Below are 22,169 nucleotides of genomic sequence, written 5' to 3' on the forward strand. Positions count from 1 at the left end.
ATTCTTTTGGGGAAAAAAACAGATGATTAGCAAAATTAATGTGGGTCTCTGATCAATTTGGGACAAGAGAAATCATAATAAGGAAGTAGACACAAAACCTCCCAGAAATAGTGGAGAGCTGAAATAGATGAGGAGCTGAAAAGATTTAGCACTTATTTAAATAAAGAAAACTATTAGAGAAATTAATGGTACCGAAAGTTGATAAATCTGCAGGACCTGATGCCCAGCGTCCCAAGGTTTAGAAAGAGATGGAGGTGGTGAATGTACGACGTCATCTTCTATAATTCCATAGACTTTAATAAATGTAACCCCACTATTCTAAAGTGAGGAGGACCAAAGGAAAGGGGAACCTGCAGTCCAGTTAACATGATATCAGTGGTAGGAAAATGTTGGAATTAATTATTTGGGAAGTTGTAACAGGGTAATTGGAAATTTAATGTTGGACAGAGTTGACATGGATTTAGAAACAGAAACATAAAAAACCTACAGCACAATTCAGGCCCTTCGGCCCACAAAGCTGTGCCGAACATGTCCCTACCTTAGAAATTACTAGATTTCTGCAAGGGAAATTGTGTATAACCAACTTGTCAACTGAGAGGATATAAAACAAGTGGATGTGGTGCACTTGCACTTCCAGAAAATCATCGACAAGATGCCACACAAGATTGGCAAACAAAATTAGAGCACGTGGAATTGGGATGAAATACTGATGTGTATTAAAGATTGGTTAACGAGCAGAAAACCAAAGTAAGAATAAATGTGTCATTTTGTCTTGGGAGGCTATGACTGATATGTGGTGCATAGATTAGGTGCGGAAGCACCAGCTGTTCATAACCTATTTTTGGATGAAGGGATCAAGTGTTGTATCTGCATGTTTATAATGCAAAGCTGGGTGGCGATGGAGTTGGGAGAGGATGCAGAGAAACTTCAGGAGGTTATACTAAGTAAATGGATAAGGACTTGGCAGATGCAATATAATGTGGGGAAAATGTGAAGTTTACTTTGGTAGAAAGAATAGAAAAGCAGAGAATTTTTATAAAATGAAGGATTAAAATGTACTGGTGTTCAGGAAGACCAGGGTCTCCCTACACAAAAATCACTAAACATGCAGGTAACAGTGAGCAATTAGAAAGGTAAATGAAATGTTGCCTTTAATTGCAAAAGGCTTGGAGTACAAGAGTAAAGACACCTTACTGAAATTATACAGGGTGCTGATGGACCACAAGTGATCTCCCTACCCAAGGAAGGATTCAGTTATGATCAAAGAAGTGTGACAAGGGGCTGGGGAAGGGGCGTGATTGAAAGATTAAGCTGATTGGGTCTAAACCATCTAGAGTTGAGTAGAATGGGATGTGATCACGTTGAAGTGTACAAAATCATAAGGGGCATGACTGGGTCAATGCAGGGATGATATTTCCCTTGACTGGGATATCTAAAATTTGGGATAACAGTCTGAATAAGGGGCCATTCAGGATGGATACAAGAAGAAATGTCTTTACAATGTGAATCTTTAGAATTCTGTATCTAAAAGGACTGTGGATGCACAGTCCCTGAGTACGTTCCAGATTGAAATCAAAAGAATTTTGCATGTTCAGAGATGTGATAGGAAATGAGGGATGTGCTGTGGTGTGGGACTAACCAGTTTTCTTCCTGAAAGAGCTGGCACAGATCCAATGGGGTGAACAAGCTTCCATCTGTGATGCTTTATGATCCAATAATGGGGGAATGAAGGGTGGTCCATTGAGGCATGTGAATAGTAGTGCCCAATGAAGAGCAAGTGATATACCTATCAATAAGTTATAGCTAGGTCAGTAGCTATGGATCTTGCCTTTCAGCTACTGAGATTCCATGATTTTGGCCCAATACTTTCACTGCTGAATTTCTTCTGTGCAGCTGAGATGAACAGCTTGTGGTGTATTGATGTTAATATTTGTGGGTTTGTGTCACAGGTATTCTGTGCAACTCCTCACCCCTGCAAACCTACTGGCAAAGATCAATGGGAAAGAAGCCATCGAGAAGGAACACGTGGAGGAAATCAATGAACTGTTCTATGATGCCAAGTCATCTGCTAAAGTTCTTGCTGAGCACCAAGAAAAGTACATGAAGTGAGAAGTGTGTGAATGGGCCAATGAACCAAGATGGTAACTGTTGGCAATCCAAAAAAACAAACCGATGGAAATGCCCAATGAGGTCATCAGAGCTTGCAGAAAGGAGGAAGGGTAGCAGTAGAAATGAGTTTGTCAAAATGGAAATTATTTGTTTGTTAAATAAAATATTTTTTTTGAAACAGTCTTCCGAGGGTCCTTTCTTACAGCTAATTTGTTTCTTTTCATTCAGAGGGCTTTGTAAGAATAGGTGGTGTGTGTAGTACCATGGGAAAAAGAAAGAGCCATTCTCTCTTAACCATTGTTGCAGTTTATATTTTCAAACAGGGTGTGGGGGTGGGTCCTCCTGGGGAATGCAGAGCAAAATTAGAGATGGGTGCAGATCTAAAAATAGTAAGTTTTATCTCATTGAAGCATGTGATTCTTGTGGAGTCTGATGCTAGATGGTGTAAGGCTGTTTCCTGTGGTGGAGGTTTCTAGAAATAGATAGCATTGATTTGGGATAAGGGTTCAGTCACAAGATTCGGGTAAGGAGAAGTGTATTCTGAGTTGTAAATCTTTGGAATACTCTTCCTTCAGAGCTGTGAATTCTCAGTGTTTGAGGATATTTGAATAGCTTGTTCGATTATTGGAGGTGAGAATTGCTGGTCCATGCTGGGAAAGGATAACTCTGAAATGGGGCACTGCTGAAAGAGTTCCAGATCCCCTGAACTAGATGATGGCTAATCAGTACTTCAGAATCAGTTATTATCACTGACTTAGATGATGTGAAATTTTTTGTTTTGTGGCAGCAGTACAGTGCAAAGACAAAATTACTGTAAATTCTAAAAATAAATCTAAATAGTGCAGAACAAAAAGGAATAATGAGGTAGTGTTCATGGACTGTTTGGAAATGATTTGGCTGCTTTGGTTTGGTATCCATTAATGTTATAGCCTTACAAAAATCTGTCTTTAGTGGCATCTGTGGCAAAGAACTCTGCCTGCAAAATCAAAAAAAGACTGCAGGTGATAGAAATCTGAAATACAGAAAATACTGGAAATGCTCAGCAGGCCAGGCAGCATCTGTGGAGAGAGAAACAGAGTTAATGTTTTCATTTTAGAACTGGGACTGGCTGCTCTTGGCCAATGTCTGTGCTGCACTTGTGCCTCCGAACCCTCCTCATCTCATCCATCAGCGCACTAACAGATTTAATTGGTACCAAGATACTGTGGGGTGGCGGGGGGGACTTTGTTTTGCATGCCATCCATACAGATCATTTTAAAACATAAGTACAGCGAGGATGTACAAAGGAAAAAGCAATAGCAGAAAAGAGAGTGCTGTGCAGGCAGACAATAAGGTGCAAGGGCAATGATGAGGTAGATTGTGAGATCATTACTGTACAAGAGGTCTGTTCAATAGTCTGATAACAATGGGATAGAAGCTATCCTTGAAACATCTTCTTTCTTTTATCCCATTAATCCCTTCACAAATTTAAAGACCTGTATCAGGTCACCTCACTGTAAGTAAACAAAAAATGGGATAAATACTCAGCAGGTCAGGCAGCATCTGTGGATTGAGAAACAGTTAACCTTTCATCGGAGTAATAACATGTTTCAAGGTGCAGAGAAAATGGGGGTGGGGGGGGGGGGAGAGAATACAAAGCAACATCTATGATGGTGTGTGAGGAAGGGTAGATTAATTAACAAAGGGAATAATGTGTGGCCAGAGTGTAATAATGGGATAAAGTAACAACACCAAAACAAAGGGGAGAAGTAGCACTATCTGAAATTACCAAAGGTAAATACTGGGTGCTGGAAACTTGCAATGAAAATAAAAACATGCTGGAAAAGGTACACTGACAGGCACATGGATAGGAAAGGTTTGGAGAGATATGGGCCAAACACAGGCAAATAGGACTCACTTCGTTGGGAATCTTGGTTGGCATGGACCAGTTGGGCTAGAGGGCCTGTCTCCATGCTCCATTTCTGGTCACTGTCCTCAGTCTTGTTTCTGGAGAAATAGCCCAGCCTGTTCAGCTTTACTGATGGGTAGAACCTCTGGTAACACTGTTGTAAATTACTTTTCCACTATTGCCTGGACCCCTATATCCTTTCCGTAATACAGCGCCTCGAACTGGTCCTCTAGAATCCAATGAAGCTTTGATAATACAAATGTAATAGCTTTCTAATTCCTTCCTTCAAGAAATGAAGTGAAATAAATAAAAGGTTTCCTTTGGCATTGACAATACTGCTGTTAAACTATAGAGAAGATGCAATTGCAATGTTTAAGAGACATTTGGATAGGAAAGGCATAGGGGGATACAGGCCTAATGTAGGCAAATGGGATTAGCATAGATGGGCATCACGGTTGGTGTGGACGAGGTGGTCTGATAGGGCCCACTTCTGTGCTGTACAATTCTATTCTATGAAAACTGGTGCTTTTTATAGTTTTTAATGTCCTTTTACTTGAGTTTCTTGTCATGGGCATGAGTACAGTGAGGTACAGGTACAGTGGAAAACTTGCAGCAGCATCACAGGCATGTAGGTACAGACAACACACAGAATATAAATTATACAAGACATTGAGGGGGATTAAAAAAAGACTGCAAAAACAAGACATCATTGAAAAAAAAATAGACACAATCAGAGACAAGTCCATGGTAGTGCAAGGGGCGGTCTGTAGTGTTCTGTTGCTGAGGTAGGGTTAGGGCTGTGTAGGTCAGTTCAAGAACCGAATGGTTGTAGGGAAGTAGCTGTTCCTGAACCTGGTGGTGTGGGACTTCAGGCTTCTGTACCTCCTGCCTAATGGTAGCAGCAAGAAGAGGGCATGACCTGGATGGTGGGGATCCTTGGATGCTGCCTTCCTGAGGGCAGCGCCTCCTGTAGATGCTGCCTGTGCTGGGGAGGGCTGTGCCCATGATGGACTGGCCAGTGTCCACTACCCTCTGCAGACTCTTGTGTTCATGTGCATTGGAATTCATGAAGTGGGCACATTAGCAACATTTTAAAAACCATCTAGTCAGGTACATGCATAGGAGAGGTTTAGAGGGCTGTGGGCCAAACGCGGGCAGATGGGACTAGCACACTAGGCAACACAGTCGGCATAGACAAGTTGGGCTGAAGGGCCTGTTTCCATGCTGTATGACTATTATAATTGCCTTACCAGGCCAGGACCAAACCTGTCAGGATACTTTCTACAGTGTATCTGTAGAAGTTTGTTAAGAGTGTATTCACGTTCTATTAACGTACATCGCATGAGATTTGTTGTCGGGTCTTGGATCAGGTCGTTTATAGACAAGTGTTCTATTGCTTTCCCAATGCTATTGGAATTGTACTCTCCTGGTATGTAAAGTAGTGGGATGGGTGTAAGAATAGTTTGGGTTAATTGCACACATCGACACCCCCTCTCAACTTTGGGGCGAGGAATAATCAGTAGAGAAAAGCACAATATTAAAAGGTTAGAGGTTTTTTGCTAATCAGTTTGCCATTGTCCAGACTGACAAGCGATCACTCAGTAAACCTGGCTGATATAACAGAGTACCCTTATAAATGTACAGCCACATACATCTCACAGCAGGATGTTTTTACAACCTATTTCACAAGCCAGTGTAAGGGTGAGGCATTTGTTGAAGCAGAGCTGCCGACAGAAATGTTTGTTTAATCTTATCAGTGTGACAACACAATCTAAGAACAATTATAGCCTGGACGTATTTTAGTCCTTTTTATTGCAACTGTGCCTGCAAGAGTGTTCTTGCCACAGGCTGACCTGCTTTAAATTGCTGCTTCAGAACTGCACACAGTCAGCTGTGGAACCTGTTATACTTGTGGGTAAAACAGTCAAGGTTAAATCAGGAGATTTTTACCTGTATAGTTTCCAGCTAGTCTTCCTACTAGGCAGCCCCTCAGTACAGAGGATAACTTGCATCCAGTTTCGTGGCTGTTGAGGCAACAGATGGAGCAGGAAGTGGGTGATGGGACAAGTTGGAGAGTGGTTTGTGAACTGGTGCATTCCTTTCACTGTTACGCAGGGCTTAATCCAAGAGCATGGTCTCGAGGTTCTGAGTGCTGTCTTCTGCAATTGGTCATGGGCCAAAGGTTCCCAAGAATTATTGGAGATGTTAGAGGTGTACAAGATGATAAGAGGCATAGATCGAGTGGACAGTCAGAGACTTTTTTTCCCCCAGGGCAACAATGGCTAACACGAGGGGACATACAGTAATTTTAAGGTGATTGGAGGAAGGTATAAGGGGGATGTCAGGGGTAAGTTTTTAACTCAGAGAGTGGTGGGTGCGTGGAACACACTGCCGGCGGAGGTTGTGGGGGCAGATACATTAGGGACATTTAAGAGACTCTTAGATAGACACATGAATGATAGAAAAATAGGGGCTATGTGGGAAGGAAGGGTTAGATAGATCTTAGAGCAGGATAAAATGTTGGCACAATATCATGGGCTGAAGGGCCTGTACTGTGCTGTAGTGTTCTATGTTCTATGAACTTCAAGGAGCACATCCTGGAATATTTTTTCTCTTTCCACCTAGTTGAATTAGGAATTAGCAGGAGTAAATTGTTCCAATTGCTTAGAAAATCTTAAAGGATGAAGTGAAGCTATTTTTTATTCATTGTTGTTTCGCAATGTATTGGAGCTAGGGAACACTTATCCCTTTTGAACAATCCTCAGTAAAGTTCCCTGTGCACTGTTCCATGCATCACGTCCAACATGGGATGCATGCAGAATAACTTGTCATGATGACCATCTGCATTTAGCCATCCTGAAGGGTTGATGCCCATCATTAAACTATCACAGAAAGGAATGACAGTGCCAGGTTAGAAGGAAGAACATAGGTTGATGGACCAAAATGTGCTGTCAGGACAATGAGTTGCTCTGACAGTATATGCTGATGAGAGTTTACATATTAACATGAAGTATGAACAGGAGATGGCCATAGAGACCGTTTAACCTTCTCCGTCATTCGAGATATGGCTGATCCAATCAAGATCCGATCATCTCCACTAAACACATCTAATTAGGGTTTGTTAGGGTTCCAACTAGCAGGAAATGCAGTGCAGGGAAATGAGTGTATTTGCACAATGAAAAGGTGCTGCATATAAGGTTACTTACCAAAAGGAGAGCACTTGGGGGCAATGTATAATTACAGATAAGTAGTGCTGATGCAGGGACTCATCCCTAAACATCAACCATCCCTATGCCTCCACAGATGCTGCCTTGACCCACTGAGTTCCTCCAGATCAATTTTATTTTGTTCCAGGTTCCATCATCTAAACTGGTGAATTAGTTTATTATTGTCACGTGTACCAAGGTACAGTGAAAAATTTTGTTCTGCATGCCATCCATACAGATCATTTCATCACATCAGTACATCGAGGTAGTACAAGGGAAAACATTAACAGAATGCAGAGTAAAGTGTCACAGTTACAGAGAAAGTGCAGTGCAGGCAGACAATAAGGTGCAAAGTCATAACGAGGTAGATTGTGAGGTCAAGAGTCCATCTTATCGTACTAGGGGATCATTCAAAGCTCCATTTCCTACTATGTTCAAGACAGATAAGATATCTTTATTAATCACATGTACATCAAAACACACAGTGAAATACATCTTTTGCATAGTGTGTTCTGGGGGCAGCCCACAAGTGTCGCCACGCTTCCGCCGCCAACATAGCAAGCCCACAACTTCCTAACCCGTACGTCTTTGGAATGTGGGAGGAAACCGGAACACCTGGAAGAAACCCACACAGACACAGGGAGAACGTACAAACTCCTTACAGACAGCGGCCGGAACTGAACCCGGGTCGCTGGCGCTGTAAAAGTGTTACGCTAACCGCTACACTACTGTGCCTGCCCAAGAGGTTAGTGCAGGAAAGTGACATTGAGTTACAAGATCATTAAGCTGGAAAAGGTGCAGAAAAAATTCACAATAATTTTACTGGGACAGGAGGGCTTGAGTTATAAGGCGTGACTGGATAGGCTGGGACTGTCTTCCCTGGAGCGTAGAGGCTGAGGGGTGAACTTATTGAGGTTTATAAGATCATTAAGGGCATAGATAAGGTGAATGGTCATGGTCATTTTCACAGGATAGGGGAGTCTAAAACTAGAGGGTTCCACATCCCACTCCCATACTCACATGTCTATCCACGGCCTCCTCTACTGCCACGTTGAGGCCAGACGCAGGTTGGAGGAAGAACACCTCATATTCCGCCTTGGGAGTCTCCAACCTGACGGCCTCAACATCGATTTCTCGAACTTTCAGTCACCCCTCCCCTTCTTCTCCTTCCCTCCCCCCCCCAACTTTGTCTTCCCTTATTCCTGTGGCTCCCTTCTCCCGCCTTGGTGACCTGCCCATCTCCCCTCCTCCCCTCCTTCATCCTTTATTCCATGGTCCACTGCCTTCTCCTACCGGATTCCTCCTCCTCCAGCCCTTTGCCTCTTCTACCCATCACCTCTCAGCTTATTACATCTCCTCTCCCTCCCCCGCCCACCTACCTTCCCCCTCTCACCCGAACTCATCCGTCCCTCGCCTGCGTGTGCTCCTCCCCCTTCCCCCACCTTCTTATTCTGGCTTCTGTCCCCTTCCTTTCCAGTCCTGATGAAGGGTCTCGGCCCGAAATGTCAACTGTTTATTTCCCTCCATGGATGCTGCCTGACCTGCTGAGTTCCTCCAGCACTTTTTGTGTATTGCTCCAGATTGCAGCATCTGCAGAATTTCTTGTGCCTACGATTTAAAGGGGACCTGAGGGGAAAGTTTTTCACACAGAGGGTGGTGGGTATGTGGAACTCTACCCTTGCTTGTTTCGTGTGACACCAGTGACGCGGAACGAGCCACCAGAGGAAGTGGTAGAGTTGGGTACTTTTGGACAGATACATGGATAAAAATGGTCTAGAGGGTATCAGCCAAATACAGGCAAATTGGACTGGCCCAGGTAGGCACCTTGGATGAGCTAGGCCAAAGGACCTGTTTCTGTGTTGTATAGCTATGACTCTACGATCAGCCATGATCTTACTGAATGGCAGAGCAGTCTCCTGCTTCTGGTAGTTATGTTCTTGCCTGTTCCATAACCTTTTATTCTACTACAGTTCAAAAAATCATCTTATCTCAGCCCTGGATATAATAACTTGTTGGGACACTAGTATGTGTCTCGACAGGGGGTTCAGCTGAGAGTCATCTCACCATCCCATGTTGTTCTTCCTTCCCAACTTGCTATTACAGCGCCAGCGACCCGGGTTCAATTCCAGCCGCTGTCTGTGAGGAGTTTGTACGTTCTGCCTGTGACTATGAGTTTCCTCCGGGTGCTCCGGTTTCCTCCCACATTCCAAAGACGTACGGGTTAGGAAGTTGTGGGCATGCTATGTTGGCGCCGGAAGCGTGGCGACACTTTTGCGGGCTGCCCCCAGAACACTCTACGCAAAAAAAAGATGCATTTCACTGTGTGTTTCGATGTACATGTGACTAATAATGATATCTTACCTCACATCGTGGGCTGTTGATGCCGTTTGTAGTAGGCTGTCTCAGGCTGGGTAATTCACCAGGGGCTCACCACAGAAGTTCGGCTATTCTCAGCTGGGGCAGAAACGATTGCAGAATAATTTTTCCACCCGAGGTTTGTCCACCCTGTCGCTGGATTGCTGGGGAGTTGCTTAGCTTCTGGCCTCTGATGCCTTTCCATGATGAATAACCTTCAGACTTACGTAAAACCAGAACCACTTGGATGAGATGCTAGGAGATGTCAGGAACTCTGAGTGGAATTTCTTGGTTAAAAATATGTTTGAAGTTTCCCCCCCCCCACCCCCCACCACCCCATCCAACTCTATCTTTTTTCGGCAGATTACATATGACACCAGTAATGTTTCAGTTTCCTGCTATCAAGGACAGAACCTGTACATCAATCAGGTGTCACTGACGGGAAGCTTTTTAATGTTAAACTGCACAGAAAGGCATTTTCTTGTTAAAAATTCTATTAGAGGTATGGGATCAATTATATTTTTTCTCTTCAGTCTGTTCTTTTTGTATCTGAGTTCTAACGTTTTAACTATAAAACACGGTATCGACTGAAAACTTGGTGGTGTAGACCATGACTGGCTTTGACACTTTGCCTTTTGGAATTCATTGCTGGATTTCAGGAGAAGCAGCAATGCAGTGTAATGAACAAGAAATTGAATCATACCAGAGCAGCTGTAATACTCCTCTCTGCTTCTCAGTTGGCACTAGGGAAAAGAGACTGCTCGATTATTTTATAAAGTGGACCGGGGGGATGTATGTGAAGGAGAGCATGAAGGACCTCAGACCCTGGAGCCAGTCCACCACTCAATAAGATCATGGCTGATCCTCCATTTCAACCACTTTCCCATCCAGTTCCCCTTCCCTTGATTCCAAATGTGGCCAATGTAATCCGTTGATCTCTGTGTTGAATGTACCTGGTGACTGAGTATCCACTGGAGCAGAAATTCCAAGGATCCATAATCCCCTAAGTAAGGAGATTTCATCCCTGATCTGTCCTAACCAGCTGTCCCCTCCTCCTGAGACTTTGCCCTCCAGTCTGAAACACTCCAGTATCGAATGTAACCTAACGTTCTTAATTGGAGACAGGAGACCATTCAGCCCATTGGATCCATGCCGATACCCAACAGGGCAATCCCAACAGTACCATTCCACGTCTCATTACCTTGCAGCCCCACAATTTATTCTCTGTCTCACATGTGCATCAACACCCCTTTGGTTCTGTTCCCACTTACCTGTACTGAGGGGCCATGTACAGCAGCAAATTAACCTACCAGCACACCTCCAGCTTGTGGGAGCAGACCAGAGCACCCAGAGGAAACCCGGTGACCTCAAGGAGAACATGCAAACTCTACACAGAAGGCACCCGAGATCAGGACCAAACCAGGTCTCTGGAGCTGTGAGGCAGCAAGCACTAACTGCTGCACTACCATGTCACTCTCTGTAAGAGCTTCATTTTAATTTCAGTTTCCTTTGCCCTCCAGGGTTCTCTGCCTGTCTTTAGCCCTCATCTAACCTCTTGAAAGGTTTCCATTGTTCATTTGCTGTGTTATCTGCCTGTCTGCTTATGGTCTTTGTAGGTCAAAACAATCAAAACAATTTTGAACTCAGCCTCTTTCAGTTTGAATGTCCATAGAGAGATACAGCACAGAGAATAGTGGACTCAGCCCAACACATCACGGGCACATCCCTCCCCACCATGGGTAGTATCTACAGGAGGTGCTGCCTCAAGAAGGCAACATCTATCGTGAATGACTTAGATGAGGGGGTGGAAGGCTGGGTTAGCAAGTTTGCAGGTGACACAAAGATTGGTGGTGTTGTGGATAGTGTGGAGGGCTGTCGAAGCTTACAGAAGGATATTGATAGGGTGCAGAGCTGGGCTGACAAGTGGCAGATGGAGTTCAATCCGGACAAGTGTGAAGTGGTACACTTTGGAAGGACAAACTCCAAGGCAGAATACAAGGTAAATGGCAGGATTCTGGGCAGTGTAGAGGAGCAGAGGGATCTGGGGGTTCATATCCACAGATCACTGAAAGTTGCCACACAGGTGGATAGGGTAGTTAAGAAAGCTTATGGGGTGTTAGCTTTCATAAGTCGTGGGATCGAGTTTAAGAGCCACAAAGTAATGATGCAGCTTTACAAAACTCTGGTTAGACCACACTTAGAGTACTGTGTCCAGTTCTGATCGCCTCATTATAGGAAGGATGTGGAGGTGTCGGAGAGGGTGCAGAGGAGATTTACCAGGATGCTGCCTGGATTAAGGAGTATGGACTTTGAGGAGATACTAAAGGAGCTAGGGCTTTACTCATTGGAGAGAAGGAGGATGAGGGGAGACATGATAGAGGTGTACAAAATATTAAGAGGAATAGATAGATTGGACAGCCAGCACCTCTTTCCCAGGGCACCAGTGCTCAATACAAGAGGGCATGTCTTTAAGGTAATGGGGGGGACATTCAAGGGAGACGTCAAAGGGAGGTTTTTCACCCAGAGAGTGGTTGGTGCATGGAATGTGCTGCCTGGGGTGGTGGTGGAGGCTGATACGTTGGTCAAGTTGAAGAGATTGTTAGATAAGCATATGGAGGAATTTAAGATAGAGGGATATGTGGAAGGAAAGGGTTAGATAGTCTTAGGAGTGGTTTGAAGGTCGGCACAACGTGGTGGGCCGAAGGGCCTGTATTGTGCTGTATTGTTCTATGGTTCTGTGGTAAAGATCCATGCCATCTTCTCGTAGCTCCCATCGAGCAGGAGGTACAGAAGCCTGAAGTCCCACACCACCAGGTTCAAGAACAACTACTTTCCTTCAACCATTCGCTTCTTGAACCAACCGGCACAACCCCAATCACTACAGTTTAGCAACACTGGCAACTCTCGCTGCCTTGGTGAAGCAGCCAGCATAATTAAAGACCCCACCCACCCGGGACATTCTCTCTTCTCTCCTCTCCCATCAGGCAGAAGATACAGGAGCCTGAGAGCACGTACCACCAGGCTCAAGTCAGCTTCTATCCCACTGTTAGAAGATTATTGAACGGTTCCCTATACGAGGAGATGGACTCTTGACCTCACAATCTACCTTGTTATGACCTTCCACCTTATTGTCTACCTGCACTGCACTTCCTCTGTAGCTGTGACACTTTACGCTGTATTCTGTTATTATTTTTACCCTGTATTACCTCAATGCACTGTGTAATGAATTGACCTGTACGATCGGTATGCAAGGCAAGTTTTTCACTGTACCTCGGTACAAGTGACAATAATAAACCAATACCAATACCGCTGTGACCCCTGTAACCACTTTGATCACTTTGCACTAAAATGTACTTTGGTTTTTTTGTTATAATTGTCTTCTTTCTCGTAAAAACTGTGTATAATTTATGTTTAATTTATGTTGTTCTTGTGAATGCTGCTTATCTGATGCGATGTGCCTGTGATGCTGCTGCAAGTAAGTTTTTCACAGCACCTGTGCACACATGGACTTGTGCGTCTGACAATAAAGATGAGCTTGACTTTGACTTTGACTTTGAAACAGGCCCTTCGGCCCATCGAGTCCATGCCAGCCATCAACTATCCATCTTCACTAATCCTACATTACTCCCATATTCTACTCTCCCCACATTCTCCTCACCTCCCCCTCAGATTCTACCTCTCACCTACACACTAGGGGTAATGTACAATGGCCAATTAACCCATCTGCTTGGGATGTGGGAGGAAACTGGAGCACCCAGGGCAAACCCACACAGTCACAGGGAGAACATGCAAACTCCACACAGACAGTGCCTGGGATCAGGATCAAACCCGGGTCTCTGGTGCACATTGCCATTTTCCAATAACCAGTTTCTGAAATGGTTCACAAATGTCATAGTAAGCCATGAGGTCCTCTGTACCTTCCTCTGCAACTGGATCCTCGACTTCCTTACAGGGAGACCACAGTCAGTGTGGATCGGCAGTAACATCTCCTCCTCGCTGACAGTCAACACAGGTGCACCTCAAGGATGCGTGCTTAGCCCACTGCTCTACTCTCTCTACACTCATGACTGTGTGGCTAGGCACAGCTCAGACATCTATAAATTCGCCGATGACACCACTGTTGTTGGCAGAATCTCAGATGGCGATGAGGAGGTGTACAGGAGTGAGATAGATCAGCTGGTTGAGTGGTGTCGCATCAACAACCTTGCACTCAACGTCAACAAGACCAAGGAAATGATTGTGGACATCAGGAAGGGGAAGTCAGGAGAACACACACCAGTCCTCATTGAGAGGTCAGCAGTGGAAAGGGTGAGCAGCTTCAAGGTCCTGGGCGTCAACATCTCAGAGGACCTATCCTGGGCCCCACACATTGATGTAATCATGAGCTGGTTGCATCACAGCCTGGTACGGAGGCTCCAAAAGTGCAGGATCGCAAGAGGCTGCAGAGGGTTGTGGACTCAGCCAGCTCCATCACAGACACAACCCTCCCTGCTATTGAGGACATCTTCAAGAGGCGGTGCCTCAAGAAGGTGGTATCCATCATTAAGGACCCTCACCACCCAGGACATGCCCTCTTCATGTTACTACCATCGGGGAGGAGGTACAGGAGCCTGAAGACCCACACTCAATGATTCAGGAACAGCTTCTTCCCCTCTGCCATCAGATTTCTGAATGATCCATGAACCCATGAACACTACCTCATTATTCCTCTTTTGCACGATTTATTTCTTTTTGTTTAGGTCTTTGCACTGTACTGCTGCCACAAAACAACACATTTCACGACATATGTCAGTGATAATAAACCTGATTCTGATTCTGTTGAGAGGATATCTTTCCAAAGCACTAATTATTCCTGTTCATGCTACACAGAGACATGATGGGCCTGTCTCTGTGTTGTTTGAATCTAAGACACTATGACATTGTCTGTTAATGGTTTCTGAATGATAAATATAGCTTTGATTGTTACTCCAGATGTAAAACTCATGTAAAAGGAATCTGGCCTGTCTTTGAGGGATTCCCTCCCATTTACATTGGGTCTGTAAGTTTCAGTCCAGGAGGCTCCTCCCAGCTATGCCCCACATTAGAGGGACCCATGTGCTGGGTAATTTAAGATGCTCTGGGTATTGGAATTGGAATTGGTTTATTATTGTCACTGAGGGGGCATGTGAGAGAGAAAAGTTTACAGGGAAGTAAGTGGGAGAATGGGTTGATGAGATTGGTCTGAAAACCAGCATAGTCTCAATGGGCCAAACGATCTCCTTCTCTGCATTAAGAGATATAATAATAATTGGGTAGGAATTCCTTATGCATTCGCGGAATGGCAGCACCAACATTTATTACCCATCGCTAATTGCCCCGAACTGAGAGGCAGTTAGGAGTCACCCGCATAGAACATAGAACAGTGCAGCACAGGAACAGGCCCTTCGGCCCACCATGTCTGTGCCGACCTTGATGCCAATTTATAAGATAAGGTTTATTCATTAGTCACATGTACATCAAAACACACAGTGAAATGCATCTTTTGCGTAGAGTGTTCTGGGGGCAGCCCGCAAGTGTCACCACACTTCCAGTGCCAACATAGCATGCCCACAGCTTCCTAACTCGTACGTCTTTGGGATGTGGGAGGAAACTGGAGAACCCGGAGGAAACCCACGCAGACACGGGGAGAACGTACAAACTCCTTACAGACAGCAGCAGGAATTGAACCCGGGTCGTTGGCGCTGTAATAGCGTTACGCTAACCGCTACGCTACCGTGCCTGCCCATCTGCTTATCTGCCTGCACTTGGTCTGTATCCCTCCATTCCCTGCAATGTTTATGCAGAGAGGTTGGACAAACTAGGGTTGTTTTCTCTGGAGCGGCAGAGGCTGAGGGGAGACCTGATCGAGGTTTATAAGATTATGAGAGGCATAGATAGAGCAGACAGCTGGTGGGACAGACATTTCCCACGGTCTAATACTACAGGACATGCACTTAAGGAAAGAGGAGGAAAGTTCAAAGGAGATGCAAGTTTTTTTACATGGAGAGTGGTGGGTGCCTGGGATGCACTGCCAGGGGTGGTGGTGGAGGCAAGTACGATAGAGGCACTTAAGATGCTCTTAGATAGGCACATGGATGTGCAGAGAATGGAGGGATATGGACCTTGTGTAGGTAGAAGGTTTTAGTTAAGTGTTTAGTTAGTTCGACACAACATCATGTCCAAAGGGCCTGCTCCTTTGTTGTACTGTTCTATGTTCATGTATCTGTCCAAATGCATCAAGAGTCACTTAAAGATTTCCTTAAGATTATTAGTGAACCAGCTGTTCGGTTTTACAATATGGGTCCTGTGTAGTTACTCGTACTGAGGCCAGCTTTTCATTCCAGAATTAACGAATTGATGAATTAGGAGCACAGGAGATGCTGGAGGAACAGCATCTGAGTTCCTCCAGCATTTTGTGTGTTGCTCCAGACTCCAGCATCTGCAGTCTCCTGTGCCCCTAAGTAATTAATTAATAGTGTTGTAGCATTTTTAACATGGGCAGGCAGGGGCTCCGTTTAACACCCTCTGCGCTCCCTCAGTATTGGTGTCCAAGGCTCTGTTGGGTGATCTGAACCTCCCAAAGCCTGCAAACAGTCAGCGTTTCTGGGACTGTAGAGCTGGGGCGAGGGCTGACAAGTGCTTTGCATGAATCTCCAGTCTCAGTTGCTGAGTGAGTATTCTTTATCGCAAAGGAAGCTCAGTGTTTCTGCTAATTCCCGCACAATTATTTGGCTGTCTTATTTCTTTCCAGAGCCGAGCGAGAGAAATGAAGAGTTGAGCGACAAGAAGCCAGAGTCACTTTAAGCAGTGGCTTTGACGCCCTTTGCAGTCCTGTGACACTCTGTCACGCGATGATTAATGTAAGAAACTTTCCCCTCAGTCTTTTTCTCCGACTTTGCGGATTTCTCATTATCCATGTATCTTTACATCAGGAACAGAAGGTGCAAAAAAAATACGGTGCCTTTTTTAATATAAAGAGCTGACAGGCAGTTGAGGGCTATATTATGGGAGGTGCTGGTGCAGGTAATCAGCGCTGGGAATAGACCTGTCAATGCAGCAACCAAAAAACAAAATTCCACTCTCCCTCTGTGGTTCTGCCTACCCTTGCCCATAACTCTGAACGCAGTCACTTGGATGAGACAGCCACGATTAATGTCCCTGGCCTCTCTGAGCCCTTGGTAGCTACAGGAGTCCATCTGGCCTGCTGCTGATAAGATGTACCTATTCGATGCGAGGCGCTTGATTGCCTGAACTGTCAGATCACAATGAGTGGGCAGTGGGAGTCCTCGTAGGTTTGACTGACAGATCTATTATGGGAGGTCTTTCTCTCTCCCTGTTTTCGACCATTAAGAACCAGGCTAACGGGTGAGAAGGCACTTTTCTCCTTAATACCACAATGAATTCGTCCACCAGTTCCGGCAGAGATAAAGACCTATCAATTTAGACCATTCTTCCTCAGACTCCGAGCAGTTTGATTAATGGAGAATACATCAACCCCATTTTATTTCTCTCTCTCTCTCCCCCTCCTCTTTCGTGAGCTCTGTCAACGATCAAAGGGGGTCGCCAATGAAATAAGAAGGGGGTGGAAAAACTCCCATCAATATGAGACCAACTATAAAATATTTAGTCTGGTCAGAGGATCAACGCAGAAGCAAAAATAAATATTTCTTTTCTTATTCTGGCTGCTCAGAATACAGTAAATCTCCAGCTCCCAACAAAAATCGCAGATCATTTTTCTTTGCGCTGTGTTGTTAAGTTAGGTGTAAGCATTGACTCCTTCTCACTTGTCCCCTTATCGCGGGGTTAATTCCCACGCCGCAACACCGGCACGTTGTTGATCTTGTCCGAATCTTGCAGCGCCGGGCAGGGGTATAAACAGAATCATAAAATGACTGGAATTTACATGGCGTCTATCACATCTCCAAGGGCTTTGCCTCTGATGTACTGGAGCCATTGTACCATGGGCATGTGCTGTTTGATTGCAGTCTATGGTGAGCGGTGAGTGTTGGTCAGGAAACCAAATTCCAAAGTTTCCCATCAACTAATGTAGGAGGCTTCCTTTTTTCAAAATCTGGTTAAACTCTGATAATCCACCATCTGACTATCCTGAACGGGATCATGGTGCCAAGGTCGAGAGGGTTGAGAGCTTCAAGTTCCCAGGAGTGTACATCATCAATAGCCTGTCCTGGTCCAATCACGTACACGCCACGGCCAAGAAAGCTCACCAGTACCTCCACTTCCTCAGGAGGCTAAAGAAATTCGGCATGTCCCCTTTGACTCTCACCAATTTTTATTGATGCACCACAGAAAGCATCCTATCTGGATGCATCACAGCTTGGTACGGTAACTGCTCTGCCTGGGACCGCAAGAAACTGCAGAGAGTTGTGGACACAGCTCAGCACATCACAGAAACCAGCCTCCCCTCCATGAACTCTGTCTACACTTCTCGCTGCCTCATAAAGCAGCCAACATAATCAAAGACCCCACCCACCCCAGACATTCTCTCTTCTCCCCCTCCCATCAGGCAGAAGATACAAAAGCCTGAAAGCACGTACCACCAGGCTCAAGGACAGCTTCTATCCTGCTGTTATAAGACTATTGAACGGTCCCCTAGTACGATAAGATGGACTCTTGACCTCATAATCTACCTTGTTATGACCTTGCATCTTATTGTCTGCCTGCACTGCACTTTCTCTGTAACTGTAACACTTTATTCTGCATTCTGTTATTGTTTTCCCTTGTACTACCTCAATGCACTGTTGTAATGAAATGATCTGTATGGGTGGCAGGCAAAACAAAGTTTTTCACTGTACCTCGGTACATGTGACAATAATAAACCAATTTACCAATCTACCTCTTTATGACCTTGCACCTTATTGTCTGCCTGCACTGCACTTTCTCTGTAACTGCAACCCTTTATTCTGCATTCTGTTTTCTTTTTACTACCTCGATGTACTTATGCATGGAATGATCTGTCTGGATGGCATGCAAACAGAAGCTCTTCACTGCATCTCAGTACTTGTGACAATAATAAACCAATTACCAATACCTGATGGTAGTAGAGAGAGAGAGACATCACGGAAACAGACCCTTCGGCCCACTGAGTCTGTTCCAACCGTCAACCGCCTATTCACACTGATCCCATTTTATTCTCCTCACATTCCCATCAACTCCTCAAACCCCAAGATTTTACCCCTCACCTCCACACAGGAAGCAATTTACAGCGGCCAATTAACCCACCGACCCACGCGTCTTTGGCATGTGGGGGAAACCTGAGCACCCAGGGGAAACCCACGCGATGACAGGGAGAAAATTCAAACTCCACACAGACAGCTCCGGAGAACAGGATCGAACCTGGGTCTCTGGAGCTGTGAGGCAGTGGCTCCACCAGCTGTGTCACTGTGTCTCACTGGGTAATGTTGACCATGTTCCCCTCACACACACACACACACACACACGCACGCACGCACGCACGCACACACGCACGCACACACACACGCACGCACACGCGCACGCACGCACTGGGGTTCTGGTTCCCACTGTCCCTTTAAATGTGTAATATATAATATTAACTATCCTAATTTTAAATATATATATATATATATATAATATTAACATCTAAAATATTAAATTAAAGGTTTGTTGGGGAAAAACATCCAATAGTCCAAAAATTCACCAGCCGGCAGAACTAATATCCTGAGCATGCCAGATTATTGGAGATTTACTGTTGTTCGTTCTGGTGGTATACGTAGAACATAGAACATAGAATATAGCACATAGAAGAGTACAGCACAAGAACAGGCCCTTCAGCCCACAATGTCTGTGCTGAACATGATGCCGAATTAAACTAAATCTCTTCTGCCTGCACATGGTCCGTATCCCTCCACTCCCTGCATATTCATGTGTCTTTGTTTTTTTTTGTTCTAATTATGCTTTTTCTTGCAAAAATTGTGTATAATTTATGTTTAATTTATGCTTTTCTTGTGAATGGAGCTTATCTGATGCTCTGTGCCTGTGATGCTGCTGCAAGTAAGTTTTTCATTGCACCTGTGCACACATGGACTTGTGCAGATGACAATAAACTCGACTTTGACTTTGACCTTGACTTTTCTTCCTGTAAGTGGCTGGCTCTTTGTAGTTAAGTTTCAGCCCTGACTTGATCAGTAGCTCTGAGGGTTTCGGGCCCACGTAAAAAACTAAATGCTCTACTGGGGGAATGCTGCACTGTCAAATGTGCCTCATAGACTGAAATCTGTGTCCCCAATATCATATCCAAAGGAACTATTTAAAAGGAAACCAGGCAAATTCTCTGTGGTCGCCTTCCCCTCCTATCAGATTCCATCATCCTCAGCCCTTTGTCACCTCGCAGCCTCTATCGTTGCTCCCGCTCTCCCCTCCTCCATCTGCCTATCCCCCCTCCTCACCTGGATCCACCCATCACCTGCTCCACCCCTTTCTCTTTATACCGGCTATCTCCCCGCTATCTTTCAGTCCCGATGAAGGGTCTCGACCCGAAACATCCTGTCCATTTCCCTCCACAGATGCTGCCCCAACCGCTGAGTTCCTCCAGCATCTTGTGTGTTGCTCCAGATTCCAGCATTGGCAGTGTCTCGTGTCTCCAGTGCTCTTTGGCATCTTGTCCAATATTCTTCCCTCAGTTAGCGTCAGTAAAATGGTTCACTATCTCGCTTTTTGTGGAAGCTTTCTGTGTATAAATTAGTTACAGTGTTTTCCAACGTTGCAATGGTGACTACATTTGAACTTCATTCACTGTAGGGTAGTTTGGGCCATTCTAAGGCTATGGAAATATGTGACTTTAATGATGCTTGCCCACCGTGACCATTTCCTTTTCCCTCTTCTACCTCCTGGGAGAAAGCCCGGACATCCAGACTTAAGAACAGCTTCTTCCCCACCGCTGTCAGACTCCTGAACCAGTCCCCTCTCTCACATCCCCTTTCTGGTGGTGCTGCCACGGTCTTGGACTCTTAACTCCACCTCTTCTGTTATTGTCACTTCACTTTAGCATTTCTTTTTGCACTACCTCAGACTGCACCACAACCTTTGCACTGTTATGCTGTTTTGTGCTCGTTGCTGTATTTATTGCTGTATTAATTAAAACCACATACACTGTTTACTCTGTGGGCTTCATGCAAACAAGGAATTTCATTGCACCCTGGTGTATATGACAATAAACTCATTTAATCTAATCTAAAGAAACTGGAGGAACAGCACCTCATTTTCCATCTTGGAACCTTGCAGCCTGATGGCATGAACATTGAATTCTCCCACTTTAGGTAATCTCCACCCCCCTTCCCCACAACCTCCCCCACAGGTGCAGGGAGGTCTGTCTATCTGCCTATCATTATCTCTCACCTGCATCTACCTATCACCACCCTGTGCCCACCCCACCTCCCCTCTTTTGTCCACCTATCACTGCTCTGTTTTTCCCCCCTATATGTTGGGCTTCCCCTTTTCCTATCTTCAGTCCTGAAGAAGGGTCCTGACCCGAAACGTTGACCGCCTGCTTTTCCCCACGGATGCTGCCTGGCCTGCTGAGTTCCTCCAGCATCATCGTGTTTTTCATCTAATCTAGAGGCTGCAGATGCTGGAATCTGGAGCAAGGAACAATCTGCTGGAGGAATTCAGTGGGTCGAGCAGCATCTGTGGGGGACAAAGGGATGGTCGATATTTTGGTGGTGACCATGCATCAGGTAGAGGGGAGATGGTCAGTGTAAAGAGGTGAGGGGGAGGGCTGAGACAGACAGAGTCTCCCGCGTGGGTGGAATCAGAGGGGGTGGAGGATGAAAGGGCAGATAGAGCCAGGTAGGGGAGAGGGACTGGAGGGTTTAGAGACAGAAGTTGGTGGGTGATGGCTGGAAAAAGAAGAGGAAAGGAAGAAGACGAGACAGCTGGAGGGAGGGAAGGGGGAAAGTAGTCTTCAATGAGTTTGAAAACTCTAACTCTCCTGATCCTGCTTAGGGTGGGCAAACTTGCCGTGACATCTGTCCCAAGAACAACTAGAGCAAACGATACACACCACTCCCGACGTCCTGCATGTGGACAATGTTTCCTGTTTACTGTTACCCAGCATCACTGAAACCACTTTGGAAGCTCATTGCTTTATCTCTGAAGCTCTGGACCCTGATCGCTCTGGGTACCCTTACCCTGCGGACGGAAACGCCTGTTATTCTCACACTGACCAACGGTAAAGCAAGCTGGCATATCTAAGAGGAGCAGAATTAGGCTATTCGGCCCATCGGGTCCGCTTGCTCCTATACCTATTGCACCTTTTGTGACTGTGTGCCGCTCCAAAGCCAATGAACTACTTTTGACTCTGTAGGTTCAAGAAAGCTGACCTTAAAAAAAAATGCAGGGAATACTCGTCAGGTCAAGCAGCATCTGTGGAGGCAAAGAGATGGTTGACGTTTCAGGTCGTGACCCCCGATCCTGCCTCTTCCCACTACCCTTGATTCCCGTGTAGTCCGAACCACTGTTAGTCTCAATGAGCGCACTCAGCAACCCTGCCTCCCCAGCTCCCGGGGAGAGAATTCCAGAGATAAGATAAGATAAAACAAGATTTCTTTATTAGTCAC

General features: G+C 45.3%; 1 protein-coding gene across 1 annotated transcript in view; it reads left to right on the forward strand.

Moving 5' to 3' along the window:
- ruvbl1 (RuvB-like AAA ATPase 1) overlaps window positions 1-2,291 on the forward strand; it is a 50,853-nt gene extending 48,562 nt beyond the window's left edge. The window contains 1 exon segment of the mRNA XM_052017512.1: window positions 1,950-2,291. Within this exon segment, the coding sequence (XP_051873472.1) occupies window positions 1,950-2,109 (160 nt within the window). The 3' untranslated portion in view covers window positions 2,110-2,291.
- Window positions 2,292-22,169: the final 19,878 nt, after the last annotated feature.

Source organism: Pristis pectinata, chromosome 6 (assembly GCF_009764475.1).
Source record: "Pristis pectinata isolate sPriPec2 chromosome 6, sPriPec2.1.pri, whole genome shotgun sequence".
NCBI lineage: Eukaryota > Metazoa > Chordata > Chondrichthyes > Rhinopristiformes > Pristidae > Pristis > Pristis pectinata.